This window comes from Oryza sativa, chromosome 8 (assembly GCF_034140825.1).
Source record: "Oryza sativa Japonica Group chromosome 8, ASM3414082v1".
Lineage (NCBI taxonomy): Eukaryota > Viridiplantae > Streptophyta > Magnoliopsida > Poales > Poaceae > Oryza > Oryza sativa.
The window spans coordinates 22,191,254-22,207,850 of NC_089042.1; the positions used below are offsets into that span (position 1 = coordinate 22,191,254).

At 41.6% G+C, this 16,597-nt stretch overlaps 1 protein-coding gene across 1 annotated transcript; it reads right to left on the reverse strand.

The window, feature by feature from the left end:
• Window positions 1–1,377: 1,377 nt before the first annotated feature.
• LOC4345729 (AT-rich interactive domain-containing protein 4) lies at window positions 1,378–14,213 on the reverse strand. Its single transcript, XM_026027485.2, has 12 exons — window positions 14,071–14,213; window positions 13,427–13,638; window positions 5,847–6,038; window positions 4,823–4,876; window positions 4,269–4,357; window positions 3,927–4,178; window positions 3,776–3,833; window positions 3,011–3,042; window positions 2,429–2,564; window positions 2,180–2,353; window positions 1,792–2,029; window positions 1,378–1,706 (listed from the first exon to the last, which is right to left on the reverse strand). Exons 2-12 carry the CDS (start codon window positions 13,586–13,588, stop codon window positions 1,699–1,701), a joined length of 1,395 nt encoding a protein of 464 aa, XP_025883270.1. The 5' UTR covers window positions 13,589–13,638; window positions 14,071–14,213; the 3' UTR covers window positions 1,378–1,698.
• Window positions 14,214–16,597: the final 2,384 nt, after the last annotated feature.

The following is a 16,597-nucleotide window of genomic DNA, read 5'->3' on the forward strand; positions in this document are numbered from 1 at the left end:
ATAGTAATTCAGTAATTCTTTTCACCATTAGGATGTCATTGAGTGATTTCTTTTCCATTATGATCGCACAACATAAAGTAAATGAATTGCACATGTAATCTAAAACAAATAAAAGGAATACATTTTGGACCAGAGTACAGCTACGATTGACGCCGCCACCACCATCCTCCTCTTCGCCTATCCTCCATGTTGCTGCATGGAGCGCCAGAAGGACTCTCTGGAGACGAATCCGTCGGCATAGATGTTCAACTACTGCATCCTCCAAATCTAGCTGGCGTAGAGGACGATGTTGACAATAGATTGGCCAGCCAATGCCATAGCCTCTAGATTTGGTCGACACGCATATACGATTCAGAGGATGAGGCTCGATGCTGGTGTCGCACTTCACCATCGCATGCGCCCAATAAAGCCATGCTACTCAATTTCGATCTGAAAAAATAAAAATGGTGGATTGGTACATGAGGATATTGCAGATTGCAATAAATACATATATTATGCGAACAAGATAACTTAAAACATACCCTATTTGAGGGTAGGAGCGTTGGGGTTGACTACTTAGATGTAGGAGGGACACACCAAGCATTGCTCGGGGTATGAGGCATGACATAGTTCTGATTTAAACTAATACCTTTCTTCTAATATAGTACATCATTCAATAGAATACTTAACAATAAGACTTGATGGTATCAAGCATTGTGAAAGATTTCAATAAAGCATAAGAAACTAGATGAATCCCACATTATAATCTTTATGGGCTATGTACATTGTTGATGCCCTTACATATCATGTTTTATTTATTTATTTATTTTCAGAGTGGTGATGAAGAGTCACCACCACCACCAATAACATGTGGGCCATGATGTCAAAGTACTTTGCTAGCTTTTTTTTTCTTACTTGTGTGTAGTAGTTTTGTAGTCCCTAACCGCTCTTGCTCTGATAGACTAATTTTGTTTTAACCAAGGAAAAACTGATTTTTTAACAAGTACATAATATTTCTTTAACTATTTAAAATAGTTTGTTGTAACGCACAGGTATTTAGCTAGTATTGTATATAAAAAATAGTTGACAATGATCTTCCCAAAATTTTGCAGGTTTGGCTTCTGAGTTCTGCTACGGATGTGGAGGGCAATCGGCCGTCATTAATCGTAGTTGCAGCACAGCGTAAGATCGTTTTCTATTCAATCTAGTATTTGTTTTGAACGCATAAATTTCTCATAGAATTTACGGAAACTTTCAGTTTAAATAATCCTACTGCCCATAACAGATTTTCTACGATCTGATGATGCCGTCGTAGTACTAGCAGGAGAGTAGTTATCTGTTACAGGATTCTCAACATTTCGATTCTAATCAGTTGGACTACCGTTGACAAGCTGTAGAGAACTGAATGAAGCAACCATAAAAAAAAAACATGTTAAGCGATTTAGAAGCCTAGGCTAGAAAATACACTACAATGAAACAAAAAAAAAATCTAAAATCAAGTTTCAAGATTCAAATTTTGGCCGCTGTTAATAAACCAACAACCGTACAATGAGATTCACACAAAAAAACAAGACATGTTCATCAAAACTATAAGTTTGGATTAGCTCAACATAGAACCTTGCCCTTGCTATGACGGTGCAAGTGAGCTGCCCATTCTCTCAACATTCAGCATCGACACCACCTTTGCACAACTACAAATTGCCATTGCCCTTGTATCCTTCACCTAGCTGAAAAGAACGTGAAAAATAATAGGTTAATCCCTTTCATAAGATGTTTCTAGTCCACTCCAACTCCGTTTGCATTAAGAATTACCTGGTTTTGACACCATATTTCCCTTCACTCTGTCCTTCGCAAGGGATGCAGACCATCTTGGCGGATGGTGATATAGACCATTTGCAATAGCTTCATCTTCATCTTGGTTTGTGCAAAAGAAAAGAAGCCGATCCACATCTTGTCTATCGAACGAAGATACTGGAGTGCCATTTACAGAAGCAATTCCAAGTGGAACCAGGCTTTTGTAAGACGTTTCTTGAGCAAGATATTTCAAAACCTACACAGTTCAAACGAATCTTCAGTCAGTGATGAACAAGGGTATAAAACATGATATGTTTTAGTTTCGTAGTGGATAAATTGTCAGTATATCACACATATTACCAAGCTGTCTAGTCAGTGTCATTTAAACTTTTCTGAGAAAATTAACCTGTGCTGCCCACTTAGGTAAGGTCATCAAGACTTCAAAAGTGGAAGCTCCAGAAGCCACGGACATTGAAGTCAAAGGCTCGGCTGAAGATGGTCTATCATCCTCGCTAACTGAGACAACACGAACTAACCGGCGGCTCTCAATAAGTTCTTTCTTAATATGCTTCTCCAAAAGCTACAGAAAAAGCGAATGGCACTGCAAATATCAGACCGAAGACTAAAAAAATGCTCCATAAATACAAAACCATACCTTGTCATCAAAACAGGTTTGCGGACTGCCAGAATGAAGCAGTGACACGTGTGAAGAACTGGATGTTGTGATATCACAACATATTGTAACCACCCCGTCTAATAGAGTTGAATCAACATGAAGAGGAGGAGCAGCACTGCAAAGAGAAATGTTGTGAGCAGAAACAAGCTAAAAGTTTTATAGCAATCATGCAAGCAACGATGCAGAACTGCAAATAAGAATAAGAAGCACAACTTAAAAAATGATTACAAAAAGATACATGTTAAATATTCTATTACAATGTAGTTTACATTTTACAAGACATACCAATAAAAGCATTTAGTTTGTTACCATAAAGTTTTGTCTTTAGCCTATAGGGAAATGTTACCTCAGTTAACCTTTAAATTATAGCAGCAAAATATAAGTTAGCTCATTTGATATATCATCAGTTTGAGCTTTAAATATTTCTGTGGCATAGAAAATTACGATATGATTACTGAAGCAAGGACACAGACACAAACATAACTCACACGTGAGCAACAATGTTTAAGATACAACAGGTTGCAAGATATTGAATATGTATTATACAGCAGTTGAAGATACCTGACTCTATCCTGGAGTTTGCACCATCGAAACTGAAAAAAGGAGAGAAGAAAATAAAAACATTAAAAAGGTCCTACCAACAATTTTGCTACTTGCATCATTTTTCTCGTGCGGTTTACTAGACAAAAATGAACAGAGACTAGCAGTATGTGCCATATTATCTTGTTCCTAAATTCATGGTACATAAAATGGTGCTAGCAAAATATGAGTGTATTGCAACAATCAACAAATATACAAGTTCCAATTTTAAAATTTTTATATATTTCATGAAAAAAACATATACATTTGCAATCCCACATCAACCATCAGAAAAATAAATCTACAAATTAGAAGATCCCACCAACCAAAAGAGGGGGTGGTGGGATGGCAGACCCACCAGTCACCACCACTACTACTAAGTTCTTGGATGTGGGTATGCTGCACAGTCTAAAATGAAAATTTACAACTCAGAAAGTGAGACTATGAGCAATCTACATCAAGCTTCACTCCATAACCATGCAAGCATGGACTATGGAACCTAGACCCACCAGCTCGTATAAGCTGCTTACAAGTAGCAATACTGACTGGTGGCCACTAGCACATTACTTAGGATGCAGCAGTATTTATGATTTGTAAGTTAGCATCACATACTTCATTACTCCAATAACCTAGCATTTCGACAAAATAGGTCTCTGGGGTAATACTCTATTCAGAACTCAGCACTAATTAGACGTAGAAAATAAAAAGCAGCAACATATGGTAACTAGAAAAAGGATTGACACATACTTCAATATTGAGAAGAGCATTCAAACCATCCTCTAGTGAGTTCAATATAGATGAATCCTGTAAAAGAGATGGAAGTACAATCATTGATTTGGAATAAGAAAAATTGCCATATTTTAGAAGAAAAATCTCGGCATGATCGCTTTTACTTATAGGGGTGCAATGTGCTCCACAAATAAGAAGCTTTAAGTGCACATCTTCATCGTATATCTTTATGTCTGGAAAATATTCGGAGGTATCTTCTTCCTCAGCCATTTTGTTTCCAGGAGGGGTGATATATATCCTTGGAGCATCCCCAAGTAGATGAGGCCCAAGCATGAGACGTTGCACCTCATTATTTCTTACGCAGTATTGTTCAAACGAAGTATATGCAAGCTGAAATGCATCCCATGCATGGCTGCATGAGCTACAAACAGGAATACACAATTATTGGATAAATACACAAAACTTAATGGCTTGAAATATATTCAACAAATGCAAGATGGACATGAGATACCTCGGAACAACTGACATCAAGGAATGGCGAAAATGAGATGCTGCAAACGATGATAATGAATATCTCCAATACATTATATATGAAATCCCCTAGCAATGAAAGAGTGTGAAAATTACAAATATGAAATTAGAAATAAGATTCCAAAGTAATAACAGAGCACGAATTGTTGTTTTTTTTTTGGGGGGGGGGGAGAGGGGGTGGGGAGCTTAGTAAAATTGCCAGAAAATATAAATTAGTAATCAGCATGTGGGAAAATGGACAGTACTGCAGATATTAAAAGCACAGAATTATATAAAAAATCCATCAATAGAACCTCACTATGCCAGTCAAAACAAGTTAAACAAATGCAGTTTAGTAATTGTTTTGTGGAAACTAAGCTCTATAATACTCTACAAGAAAATGATATTTTTAACAATAAATGGGGACATTTGGATATTGCATCCACAAAGCAGATTCCCACCTATGTGGCAAAATGAGATTTGCAGCAATAAACAATCTACAAGCTCAAATGTAAATAAGAAACAGCTACTTGAAAATATCAGAAAACAGACTACCTTCGATTGAAGAGATTGAGCAATCTTTTCTCCACTTGGAACTTCCAAATAAACCTGTATTAGAGCTTAAAAGGTAAGATAAGTAGCTACAAGGAAGAAGACTAAGGAAAAATTGGAAAGAACAACTTTTATTAAACTAAACAGGAAAATGGGCAGAGGAAGCTGAAGAAGAAATTTAATTGTTAGTAGCTACAAGTCAGAAAAATATACCTGGAATATATAAACAAGCTTCCAAGGGTTAAAAAACAAAAATTAAAATATGTAATTTTAAGGGCCAATCTGTTAATCTCTAAATTGGCCCTTAAATCACAATAAACCTCAGTAACAAAGGGAGCCTAGATGCATGCAATTATGAACTACTACCTCTGCAGAACTATATAAGGCATATATTTTCATCGCATTAAACCATGATATCCAATTAGATAACCTAAATGCCCATATTTATAGCTCCATAAGAGTATTAATGCTATCGCTGCCTGGCTCTAATCCCAGCTGCATGCATGCATGAATTAATCATACTATTGATCACTCAAATAAAAGATCAATACCGTATGCTAAGAGTGGTGATAACTACTTTAGCAAGCGCTCTAGCACCCAAATTATACAAATTGGCAAACTTCATCAGCAAACACTAATAACTAAAGTGGATCAGTAAACCAAACATGTAAGGGAGCATATAGATATAACTATAAACTGCAGCGCTAAAAGAAGCATAGTCCAGGTGCTATGGGAGCTGAAGCGCCAAGCAGCCAAACATCACTACCCAAAAATCGGCGCTAGGCGCCTGTTAGCCACCTGCGATTATGCATTACATGGTGTATTAGGCGGCTAACCATCCTTTGGTGCTCTTATGCTGCTATTTTAGTGTTGTATTGTGTAATTTTTATGTAATATGCTTGCTAATTTCCTAGGCACCAGCTCTGCAGACCCTCTAGGGCTCTTGTATTGTCTATCATTTGCCGGTTTAAGTTAGACATGATAATATGATGTAGTACATAGAAAACCAGCATAGTTTGGTGCTTACTATGGTAGGAAAAGGCGGACAAATGAGTGAAGAAAATATCTGTGGATCCGATACATCAGCATCGCCCCAGACAAGTCTACCAATTTCTTCCTCCTTGTCAAGCTGCTGACCCTGGAAGTACATGAAGCGGGGCTGCAAAGCACGTTGTGCCTCCAGAAATTGATCAACCGTAGGATTGATCAGCGTGTGCACCTGCATGCCAACTTTTCAAGTTCAGAACTGAAACAAAATATGTACTTAAGAGCAAGTTTAATAGTAGAGCTAACTACTAGCTATAAGCCAATCTAAAAGTAGCATTAGAGCTCACATGTCTAATAAATTGGTTATAAGGTTGCCTCTAAATTTCTTCTCTCACTTTCTCTCATTTATATAATTAATTCATTTATCTTAGAGCATATGTATAGCTAGCTTTTGCATAAGAGCTCAAACTTATTATTTTCCTGGTTATCTCAGGGGCATATCCATCGCTGGGGCTGGGGGGCTTGTCGGGGCTCAATCCCCAGCTCTAGCTGCCGAACCTATCAGCCACTACAAGCTGCAACGCAGTACTGAGAGCCAATAAGAATGGCGAAAACTTAAAAACCTGCGAGCATTAATTGGCCAGATTGCTTGTTAGCTTGTTAATCCTATCACATAATAGATGAGCAGATTCTGAGATTTTACCTCATGTGCCAACTAGTCAACGTGGAGAATTCCAGTTTATTAATTTTGGTTTTTTTAATGTTCCAAAAACTATAAAGTCATAGATAATTTGGGAATTTGGTTATACGGTTAAACTATTGACTTGGCCATGGGCTGCACCAACAATTTTGAATTATAATTTGGTTAGACAATGCATGTTTTCTTTGTTTTATTTATAAATTAATTAACTGAGTTAGAAAATGACAGGCATATGCATATTTACTTGGCTGCTAAAATAATTTACATGTATATGAGCACACCCTCGATTTTCATTCAAGATTCGCCACTGGGTTATATCTCCTCCACATAGGTTTATCTTGAAATACCAAAAATTTTAGTGCAAAATTAGTATCTCGACACTCCCAGTACTTCTTAAGGATGGTAAAATAACTCTATGAGTTTTGTCTTTTGCACTGGTTTCCAACAAGAAGCAGGCTTCAAGAGTGTACTGCACATTTTTCGGTTTCAAGGTAGTGCCATGGTTTCATATACTTATCCAAGTACAATTCCAGGTCAAGGAAAGCTCCTTACCTAATCTGTTATCTGATCAACTGATAGAGCAATGAACCAGATGGATTTGTTCTTGCAAGATGCTTGTTAGGCAGAGAAGGGAACTAGCTTACTAAGCTAGAAAACGTACTATATCTATGCTTGCTTTGAAGTGGAACAGCAGGCTGTCACAGCTGATGGTATTCAGTGTGACGCGCCACAGTAGTCGTGATGGACAGCTATAGTAGCGTGCCAGGAATAGAGTGAAATGGGCCTGCGCGCTCACATGAGTTGTGTTGGGTTGTTGGGCCTGCGAGCTCATGCTGTTGCTTAGCTGTAAGGTCTATAAGACAAGGGACCACTCGGTGGGGAAGACATCATGAATGAAAAGGAAGAAAACTAATCCTCCCCCAAACTTTCTCTGTTCTCTCCTCTGTTCTTCCTATCCCCTTCTGTTCTTCCCAAAATCCCCATCTATTTCTGAAATCATCGCTGCGAATATTACAGTGGTATCAGATTCAGGTCGTTCGTGGTCGATTTAGGCTCATATTCTCTCGATCCGGCTGGTAAAATTCCTATGCTCAGGTAGGCGGCTACCCTTGGGTGCGGCTGCTGTAAATCCGGTTCTGGTTCGGCTGGATTTGGAGGAGTCTTTCACCACGGCGCCGATCAAACTCTCCGCTCCCTTGCGCCAATCTCTCGACGCCATGGAGGCTAAGCTTCTCGAGAAGCTGGACTCCCTCACGCTGTGTATGGAGGCTTTGGACGACAAGTTAACCAAGCAGAGCGGCCGAATTGATCAAGTCGCTACCAAGGTGGATCTCGCCATGGATGCTGTGGCCGCTTTGCAGAAGGAGCAAGTGCAGGCGGCGCAGCTGCACAAGCAAGCCATGGCTTCAGAACCGGTGAGTATTTTGGGTTCCCCGTCTTCTCTATCAGTGGCAAGTCTGGGCACAACAACACCACCACCACCACCACCTCCTCCTCCTCCACCGCTGGTTTTTTCTAAGTCAATATCTCGTTGGGGGAATGGTGAATCTAGTGCGGGTTGTGATGGGGGGTTGCGCGCTAAGAGTTGTCTTCCGAAGATGGATTTTCCACGTTTTGATGGGGCTGATGTGAGAGTCTGGATTGATATGTGTGAGACATTTTGAGATGTACCAGATTCCTCCTGTATTTCAAGTTTCAGCAGCTGTTCTTCACATGTCGGGGAATGCTGCCCAGTGGTATCAATCGTTTAAGCTCGTGGAGGAAGTTGCTAATTGGTCTCAGTTTCGACATGCTGTTGTTTGTGAGTTTGAGAGCACCTCGCAACGTGAGAAGATTCAGGCTCTGCAAACTTTAAGACAGGCAGGTTCTGTGGCTGAATATAAGCATCAATTTGATTCTCTTGTCTATCAGATCCGTGTATTTGATCCATCAGTGGGAGGTTTGATGCTGGTGTATCGTTTTTATGTTGGGGCTTAAGGAGGACATTCGTGCAGCAGTGATGGTTCAGTTGCCTACCACAGTTCAGCAAGCTGCTGCTGTGGCATTGATGCAAGAGAGTGTTCTACTTGAATTGAGTACTAAGCAATCTAAGCGATTGATGTATAAACCATTGCCTACCAAAGGGGAGTTGCCTCAGGGTGGTACTGATACTCCTGCTATTAAGCCTGAACGAGCAGAACTATGGAAGGCTCGACAGTTAAGGGATTATCGAAGAGCCAATGGTCTTTGTTTCAAATGTGGGGATAAATATTCTCCTGAGCACCAGTGTGCGCTGGGTGGTCAGATTAAAGCTATGCAAGTTACTGAAGTGATTCCGGATGATCTTTTGAATGCAGTGACTGCTGAAGAAGACTCTGACCAGGATGAGAATTGTCATATTTCACTCAATTCCCTGTCTGGTGCTAGTCATGTGAACACTATCAGACTCCGAGCTTTGGTCCAGAATAAGGTGTTGCTCTTACTGGTCGACTCTGGCAGTTCTCATAGTTTCTTGGACTATAACTTTGCTCAACTCTTGGGATTGCAGTTGCAGCCCATTGCTCCCTCCCTGGTTAAAGTAGCTAATGGTGATTGTATACACTGTCAGTTTATGGTTCCTCAGTTTACTTGGTGGTTTCAAGGGCGTACTTTCACTTATGATATGAGAGTTGTTCCTTTGGGTGGACATGATGCTATTTTGGGGATGGACTGGTTGGCACAGTGGGGTGATATGTCTTGCAATTGGGCCAACAAAACTTTGAAGTTTATGTATCAGGGTACTTGGGTTGAACTTCAGGGAGTCCCTGATTCTCCTCCCCAAACTGAGTTGAGTGCTATGTCTTTGTCTCAGGTTCTTAAGTGTCAAAAAGGGTGTGATATATGGGCAGCTGCACTGCTGGAAACAGCTGACTTCCCTTCTGCTGATTCAGTTCCACCTGCTGTTTCTCAGTTAGTGCATGAGTTTGCTGATGTTTTTCAAGATCCACACAGTTTACCACCTCACAGAGTTTATGATCACGCTATTACTCTTTTCCCTGGTTCAGCTCCTGTGAATAGCAAACCTTATCGGTATTCTCCTTTGCAAAAAGATGAGATTGAAAGTCAGGTCAAGGACATGATTGATTCTGGGTTGATCACTCCCAGTATGAGCCCTTTTGCTTCTCCTGTTTTATTGGTTAAAAAGAAGGATGGCACGTGGCGTTTTTGTGTGGATTATCGCAAACTCAACTCTATTACTGTGAAAAGTAAGTTTCCTATGCCTATTGTTGATGAATTGCTTGATGAGCTTGCTGGTACTCGTTTCTTCTCTAAACTTGACTTGAAAGCTGGCTATCATCAAATATGGATGGTGGAGGATGATGAATATAAAACTGCTTTTAAAACACACCATGGTCAATTTCAATTCCATGTGATGCCGTTTGGGTTGACCAATGCCCCTTCTACTTTTCAATGTGTGATGAATTCAGTGTTTGCACCCTTAATCAGGAAGTATGTTTTGGTGTTTATGGATGATATTCTAGTGTACAGTCCTGATTTACCGTCTCATCTCACACACTTGAAACAAGTTTTTGAACTGCTGAGACAACACAAGTTATATGCCAAAAGGTCCAAGTGTTCTTTTGCCTGTTCTCAATTGGAGTATTTGGGACACATAATTTCAGATCAAGGAGTCAGTACTGATCCTACTAAGACTGCAGCTATGTTGGCTTGGCCAGTCCCTGCCAATGTGACAGAACTCAGAGGGTTTTTGGGGCTTACAGGGTATTATAGAAAGTTTGTTAAAAATTATAGTATCCTGGCAAAACCTTTAACTGTCTTACTACAGAAGAAAGCGTTCCAGTGGTCTGATGATGCTCAGCAGGCTTTTCAGAAGCTGAAACTTGCTATGAGTTCAACTCCTGTACTGGCTTTGCCCGATTTCTCCCAACCTTTTATTTTGGAAACTGATGCTTGTGCGTTTGGAGTGGGAGCTGTCCTCAGTCAGCATAATCATCCTATTGCATATTATAGCAAGACATTGGGAGTGGCTAATCAGAAGCTTTCTATATATGAAAAAGAGTTCCTGGTGATTATGATGGCTGTGGATAAGTGGCGTTGTTATTTGTAACGATGCCCTTTTATCATTCGCACTGATCACAAAAGTCTTTGTCATCTCAATATCAGGTTCTGGGGACTGATTTACAGCAAAAGGCAATGACTAAATTGATGGGGTTACAATATACTTTCCAGTATAAGAAAGGAGTGGAGAACGTGGTAGCTGATGCTTTGTCTCGAGTGCCTCCTCAGTCTCACTTATCTGCTCTGTCAGTGGCTAGCCCCATTTGGTTGCAGGAAGTGTTAAACTCGTATGCTGTGGATACTCAGGCTCAGAAGTTATTGGTAGAATTGGCAGTCCATTCTCCTAATGATCAGGGTTATTCTTTGACTGATGGTCTCATTCGTCATCATGGTCGCATTTGGATAGGAGCTAATCTGGGTTTGCAGACTAAGTTAATCACTGCTTTTCATTCCTCTCCAATTGGTGGTCACTCGGGCACTATGGCCACTTATCACCGGCTCAAAAAGTTGTTCTCTTGGGTTGGTCTGAAAACTGCAGTATTCAACTTTGTTAAACAGTGTCAAATCTGCCAACAAGCTAAACATGAGCATTGTCGATTGCCTGGGTTGTTAGTTCCTTTACCAGTACCGAAAGAAGCTTGGATCGACATCTCGATGGATTTTATTGAAGGTTTGCCCAAATCTGATGGTTACACTGTTATACTTGTTGTGGTGGATCGTTTCACTAAATTTGCTAGTTTCATTCCTTTGAGACACCCTTATACTGCTTCACAAGTAGCGGTCACAGTGGATAAATTTGTGTTTAAGACCCATGGCTTACCACAGTCAATTGTGTCGGATCATGACAAAGTGTTCACTAGTCGTTTTTGGGGTGATTTGTTTAAAGTATGGAACACTCAATTGAACATGAGTACGGCATATCATCCTCAAACCGACGGGCAAACCGAAAGAGTGAATCAGTGTCTCGAGATGTATTTGAGGTGCATGATTCAAGCTACTCCCACCAAATGGAACAGTTGGCTGCATTTGGCTGAGTACTGGTATAATACATCTTTTCATACATCTTTGGGTTGTTCCCCTCACAAAGCTTTGTTTGGAGTGGAACCTCATATCAGTCAAGTGCCGGTGCTGCTGTCCTCAGTTCATCATTCTGTGGTGGACTTAATTTCTGAACGCAATCAGTTGTCTGTCTTTTTACAGCAACAGTTACAACGAGCACAATTGCGTATGAAGCATAAGGCTGATAAAGGGCGATCTGAGCGTTCCTTTTCTGTTGGTGATCATGTCTTTCTTCGCTTGCAACCTTATGCTCAGTCTTCGGTGGTGAATCGCCCATATCCCAAACTGGCATTCAAGTTCTTTGGACCATTTCAAATCTTGGAGAAAGTTGGGTCGGCAGCTTATCGTCTGGCTTTACCTGAAGGCAGTGCGGTCCATCCTGTGTTTCATGTGTCTCAACTCAAAGCTCATGTGCCAGATCACACTCCAGTGTTTACTTCTCTACCCACACCGGTTGTACTGGATGCTGCCGATGTGTGGCCTGAACTGATTCTGGACAGGCGTCTGGTAAAAAAGGGGAATGCAGCTCATGTTCAGGTGCTTATCAAGTGGTCATCTCTGTCTGCTGATGATGCCACCTGGGAGGATTATGATGTGTTGAAGACACGATTCCCTTCTGCGCCAGCTTGGGGACAAGCTGCATCTTTGGCGGGCGGTACTGTCACAGCTGATGGTATTCAGTGCGACGCGCCACAGTAGTCGTGATGGACAGCTACAGTAGCGTTCCAGGAATAGAGTGAAATGGGCCTGCGCGCTCACATGAGTTATGTTGGGTTGTTGGGCCTGCGAGCTCATGCTGTTGCTTAGCTGTAAGGTCTATAAGACAAGGGACCACTCGGTGGGGAAGACATCATGAATGAAAAGGAAGAAAACTAATCCTCCCCCAAACTTTCTCTGTTATCTCCTCTGTTCTTCCTCTGTTCTTCCTATCCCCTTCTGTTCTTCCCAAAATCCCCATCTATTTCTGAAATCATCGCTGCGAATATTACACAGGCTAATATGGAACCACAAGAGAGCAAATGGAAAGTAGGTTTAGATTTTAGGGGTTTTGACAACAAAGTGAGCCACTTAATTTAATACACAACTGTAAAAGTGTAAAGATCTGTTTGCAACATGATTTATATTCATCCTTCCATCTGTGCTAACAAGATTTGGCTCGATCAATTGGCTATTGGGGTAATATTGCGAAATGGATTGCTTTGCTGGCCATGAATAGGATAGTTGAAACTTGCAAGAGTGATTTCTTTAGTTAATCAAGGCACACATGCATGTTTACGAGTTTCTATAAGTAATATTATATGATAGATGATATTAACCTGTGCTGCGATCCTATTTTAACTTCATTAGCCATGTGTGGGTTGTCGTCATGTGTATAAAACACTTTTGGTATTATTTTAGGCCGAATTAATAAAACTGAAGTGAAACGAGTATTTGCCTGCGCGCGGCGTGTCGCCGCCTGGGCACGTCTATTAAGTATAAGTGAGTGGTGACACCAGTGCCCCAACATCCTCGATCTGCCCCTTAGCCTACTACTACCTCCGTCTCAGAAAGACTGCAGTTTTGCACTATTTATATCTACTGTTTGATTGTCCGTCTTATTTAAAAAATTTTTATGATTAGTATTTTTGTTGTTATTAGATGATAAAACATGAATATTACTTTATATGTGACTATTTTTTATGTTTTTTAAAATAAGACGGACAGTCAAATATTGGACATGAAAATTTCATAACTGCACTTAAAATAAAATAAAATAAAATAAAATAAGATGGAGATAATATTAAACTTGCTCTAAAAAAAATAAATAGCAAAAGGATACTTACGTCCAACCTCCCGGATGAGATCAACTCCGGGAATGGGAATGACGGCCGCGGCCGCTGGGACTCGGGCACTGGATCAGGTGGCATCCGCTGCTTGCCTACCTTACCGCACAGCACTGCGAGCATCGTGCACTTCACCCTTGAGCCGCTCGGGAAATGAGGCATGGTTGAACAAAGAACACCACAGATCCGCAACCGCTGAACCCTGCAAAGGCCTGCCACACCAAGCACAACAACAGATCAAACCTCCACAAAAACATGTCAACCCAAAACTAACAAGAACTAAAACGAAAAGAGAAAATCAAACAACACACCAGATCTGGATCTAGCAAATCGAACCTCTAACACAAGCCCGAAATCAATCGACTACCACAACACGAAACCGGGGACTTCCGAGACGCTAGGACGCCGGCGGAGGTGCAAGGCGCGCTCGATTTGGTGGCGGCGGCGGCGGCGGCGGCGGAGGAGGAGGAAGGGGTAGAGCTGGGTTGTGAGGGGCAACAATGCTATGAACCCTAGCACAATCCTCTCTTCGAGCATTTAATAGAGCCAAAAATGAGGGGGAAACGCCAATCAATCCCCAGAAGCAAGCAAAAAAGGCAAGATCGTAACGGCAAAAAAAAAAATGATTGCCGGGAGGGACGAACCCGCTCCAGCCAGTGGAGATCGAACGGCGCACGGAAGCGGCCGGGTATCTCCTCAACTCCTCACATTGCTACGGCTGCTGATGCTAATGCCGTCGCGGTGGAGATATCCCTAGCACGTTTCCCCTTCTCGCGGTCGCGTCCACGACGAGATGGTGATGACGACGACGACGATTCATAGCTTGCGGAGAGAAAAACAAAAACAAAAGAGTAAATTAAACAAGGTGACGAATTAATTTAGCATTTTCGCAGCGAAATTGCAAGGAGAAGTGGAGAGAACAAAAATGCATACGAATATGTTCCGTGTTTTTTTCTGGGCGCGTACCTCAGCTTTGATTATCTGCTGCTGCTGCTTTTGGGGTTTTTCGGCCGCATCCACCTCGAGAGCAATACGCGATCGGATGCGTCGCTGAGGTGAGAAATTGGACATTCGGTCACTAATGCCATTACGTGGAATGGCGTCGTTAAAATATCACTTCCAACCGATACCAAACATTTATTTTGCCATTTCAGCCATTTCATAAAATTTTCACCATTTTTCACACTTCAACTGACCAAGATATCTTTCTCTCCTGCAGTTTCTTTCACCTCCTCATCCGGCGAACATGTGGGAAGAGGCGAGGCTGTGCGAGGAGAAGGGGAAGAGGCAGCGCTGTGCGAGGAGATGTTCTGGACACCGTCGCCGGCAAGAGAATGACGAGGCGGCCGTCCTCGTGAAGCGCGAGCACCCGGGCCGCGCTGTAGCGGCCGACGCGGCGAGGCGCGAGCACTTGGACCGCACGGCGGCGTCTGACTCAGTGGCCGCGGCCTGCCATTTGTGGTCGGCGTTTGACTTGATGACGCGGCGGAAGGATCCTCTTGATGGACTGAAGCTATACTCCGGCGACGAGCACTACTGGTTCGTGAGCTCTTCATCTTCCTCCTCTCCTCCTCTTGATCCACATGTCCATCCTCCATTCTTGTTTCATGGCTGTTTCTTGATTTGATTCTGCTCGTCGTTCGTGACAAAGCATGCGTGCAGTCGGTCGGGTTCATGTCACGTCCGAAAATTCACTAGTAATTTCCGAACTTATTTGTGCATAAAATCCTCGTCCAGGAATCAGCCGAGGTACACAAACTGACAATTTAATATACAGATTCATCAAATTAACTAAAACGATAAATACTTACTTAAGAGGCACTTAGTCCTCACCATGAAGAAAACTGCAGCGGAAAATAAAATCTAGCGAAGCTCCGGCTCCACTCCCACAGGCAGCTCAACTGGGGTATAAGCCAAACGTCTTCTCCTCCTAGATCCTTTTTCTTCAACTGAGGTTGATTGATTATTGCAAGAATGAGCATATGACATACTCAACAAGCCACATAGCAAATATGCAAGTGCACAAGGATACCAAAGGATGGCATAATATAGGCTCATTTGCAAAAGCAGCATTTAGCAAAACATTTAAGAGAAATAAAACAGTGGAGTAATTAATCAGAAATTTTAATCAACACTGAACAACACACCCATGCTGCACAGGCCCAACCATCCTGAACAACCATACCCGGCTGTACAGATCTAACTCCAAACCAGGAGCTAAGCAAATTATTACCAGGTATAACATCCATAATTATTGTGAGAGGTGTGAGACTAATCACGAAAAACATTGCTCAACCCACCCATAACCGCGGGCACGGCTATTCGAATAGTTTTACTCTGGCCAGAGGTGTACCACTGTACCCACAAGACACAGCCCCACAACATGTCACCATGTGCCTCAATACCACCACGGTACCTCGGAAAGGAGCTGTGACAATACCCCTTGCACAACACAATCCACCACAGCGCACCTTTCCTGGATCATAATCACCCCCTTATAAACAAGGCATAGACTCCCCAGCGACCCCCGTGGGCTTATCTCCGCCACTTCTCAGTCTGGTGCTCTGCAATGAATCATGCTATACAAAAGGTAAAGCCGTTGCCCACGCTGGCTTGTGGTTGGCACGGTTAATGTTTCACAACAGTAGCTCGCGAACCGGTCCTTAATTGTCATGAGCACGACTCTCAAAACCATGTGCTCACAACCCACCATTATCAAGTTTTAGTTGGCAAGTAATTAATTAACCAATCACGATTGACCATCGTGAACTATCATTAAGCCATCATTAAATAATAATGAGTCATAAGTAATCCCAATAGTGTGCTAATGTTTCTAAGCATGGCTAAGCAATCATATCTAATATCTAGCTGAACCAATATATATAGCTCAACTAGTCAAGTTATAATAACCCAAGGTATCAAGGAATAAAGTAATCAATGCAAACGGGCCATAACAAAGGAATAGATTCACACCACCCAGTGATATTCGAAAAGAAATGCACAGTTGAAATAAATAGAGAATTTAAATATAGGATCAACATGCTCAAAGGATTGTGTTTAGGATCTGTGTGACTTGTCTTGCAATAATCGGTCTTCAATTAATCTTCTTGAATACTTCCGGCGCACTCACGAACCTTCGCAACGACGGAAACGACAAGCTAACACGTAAAA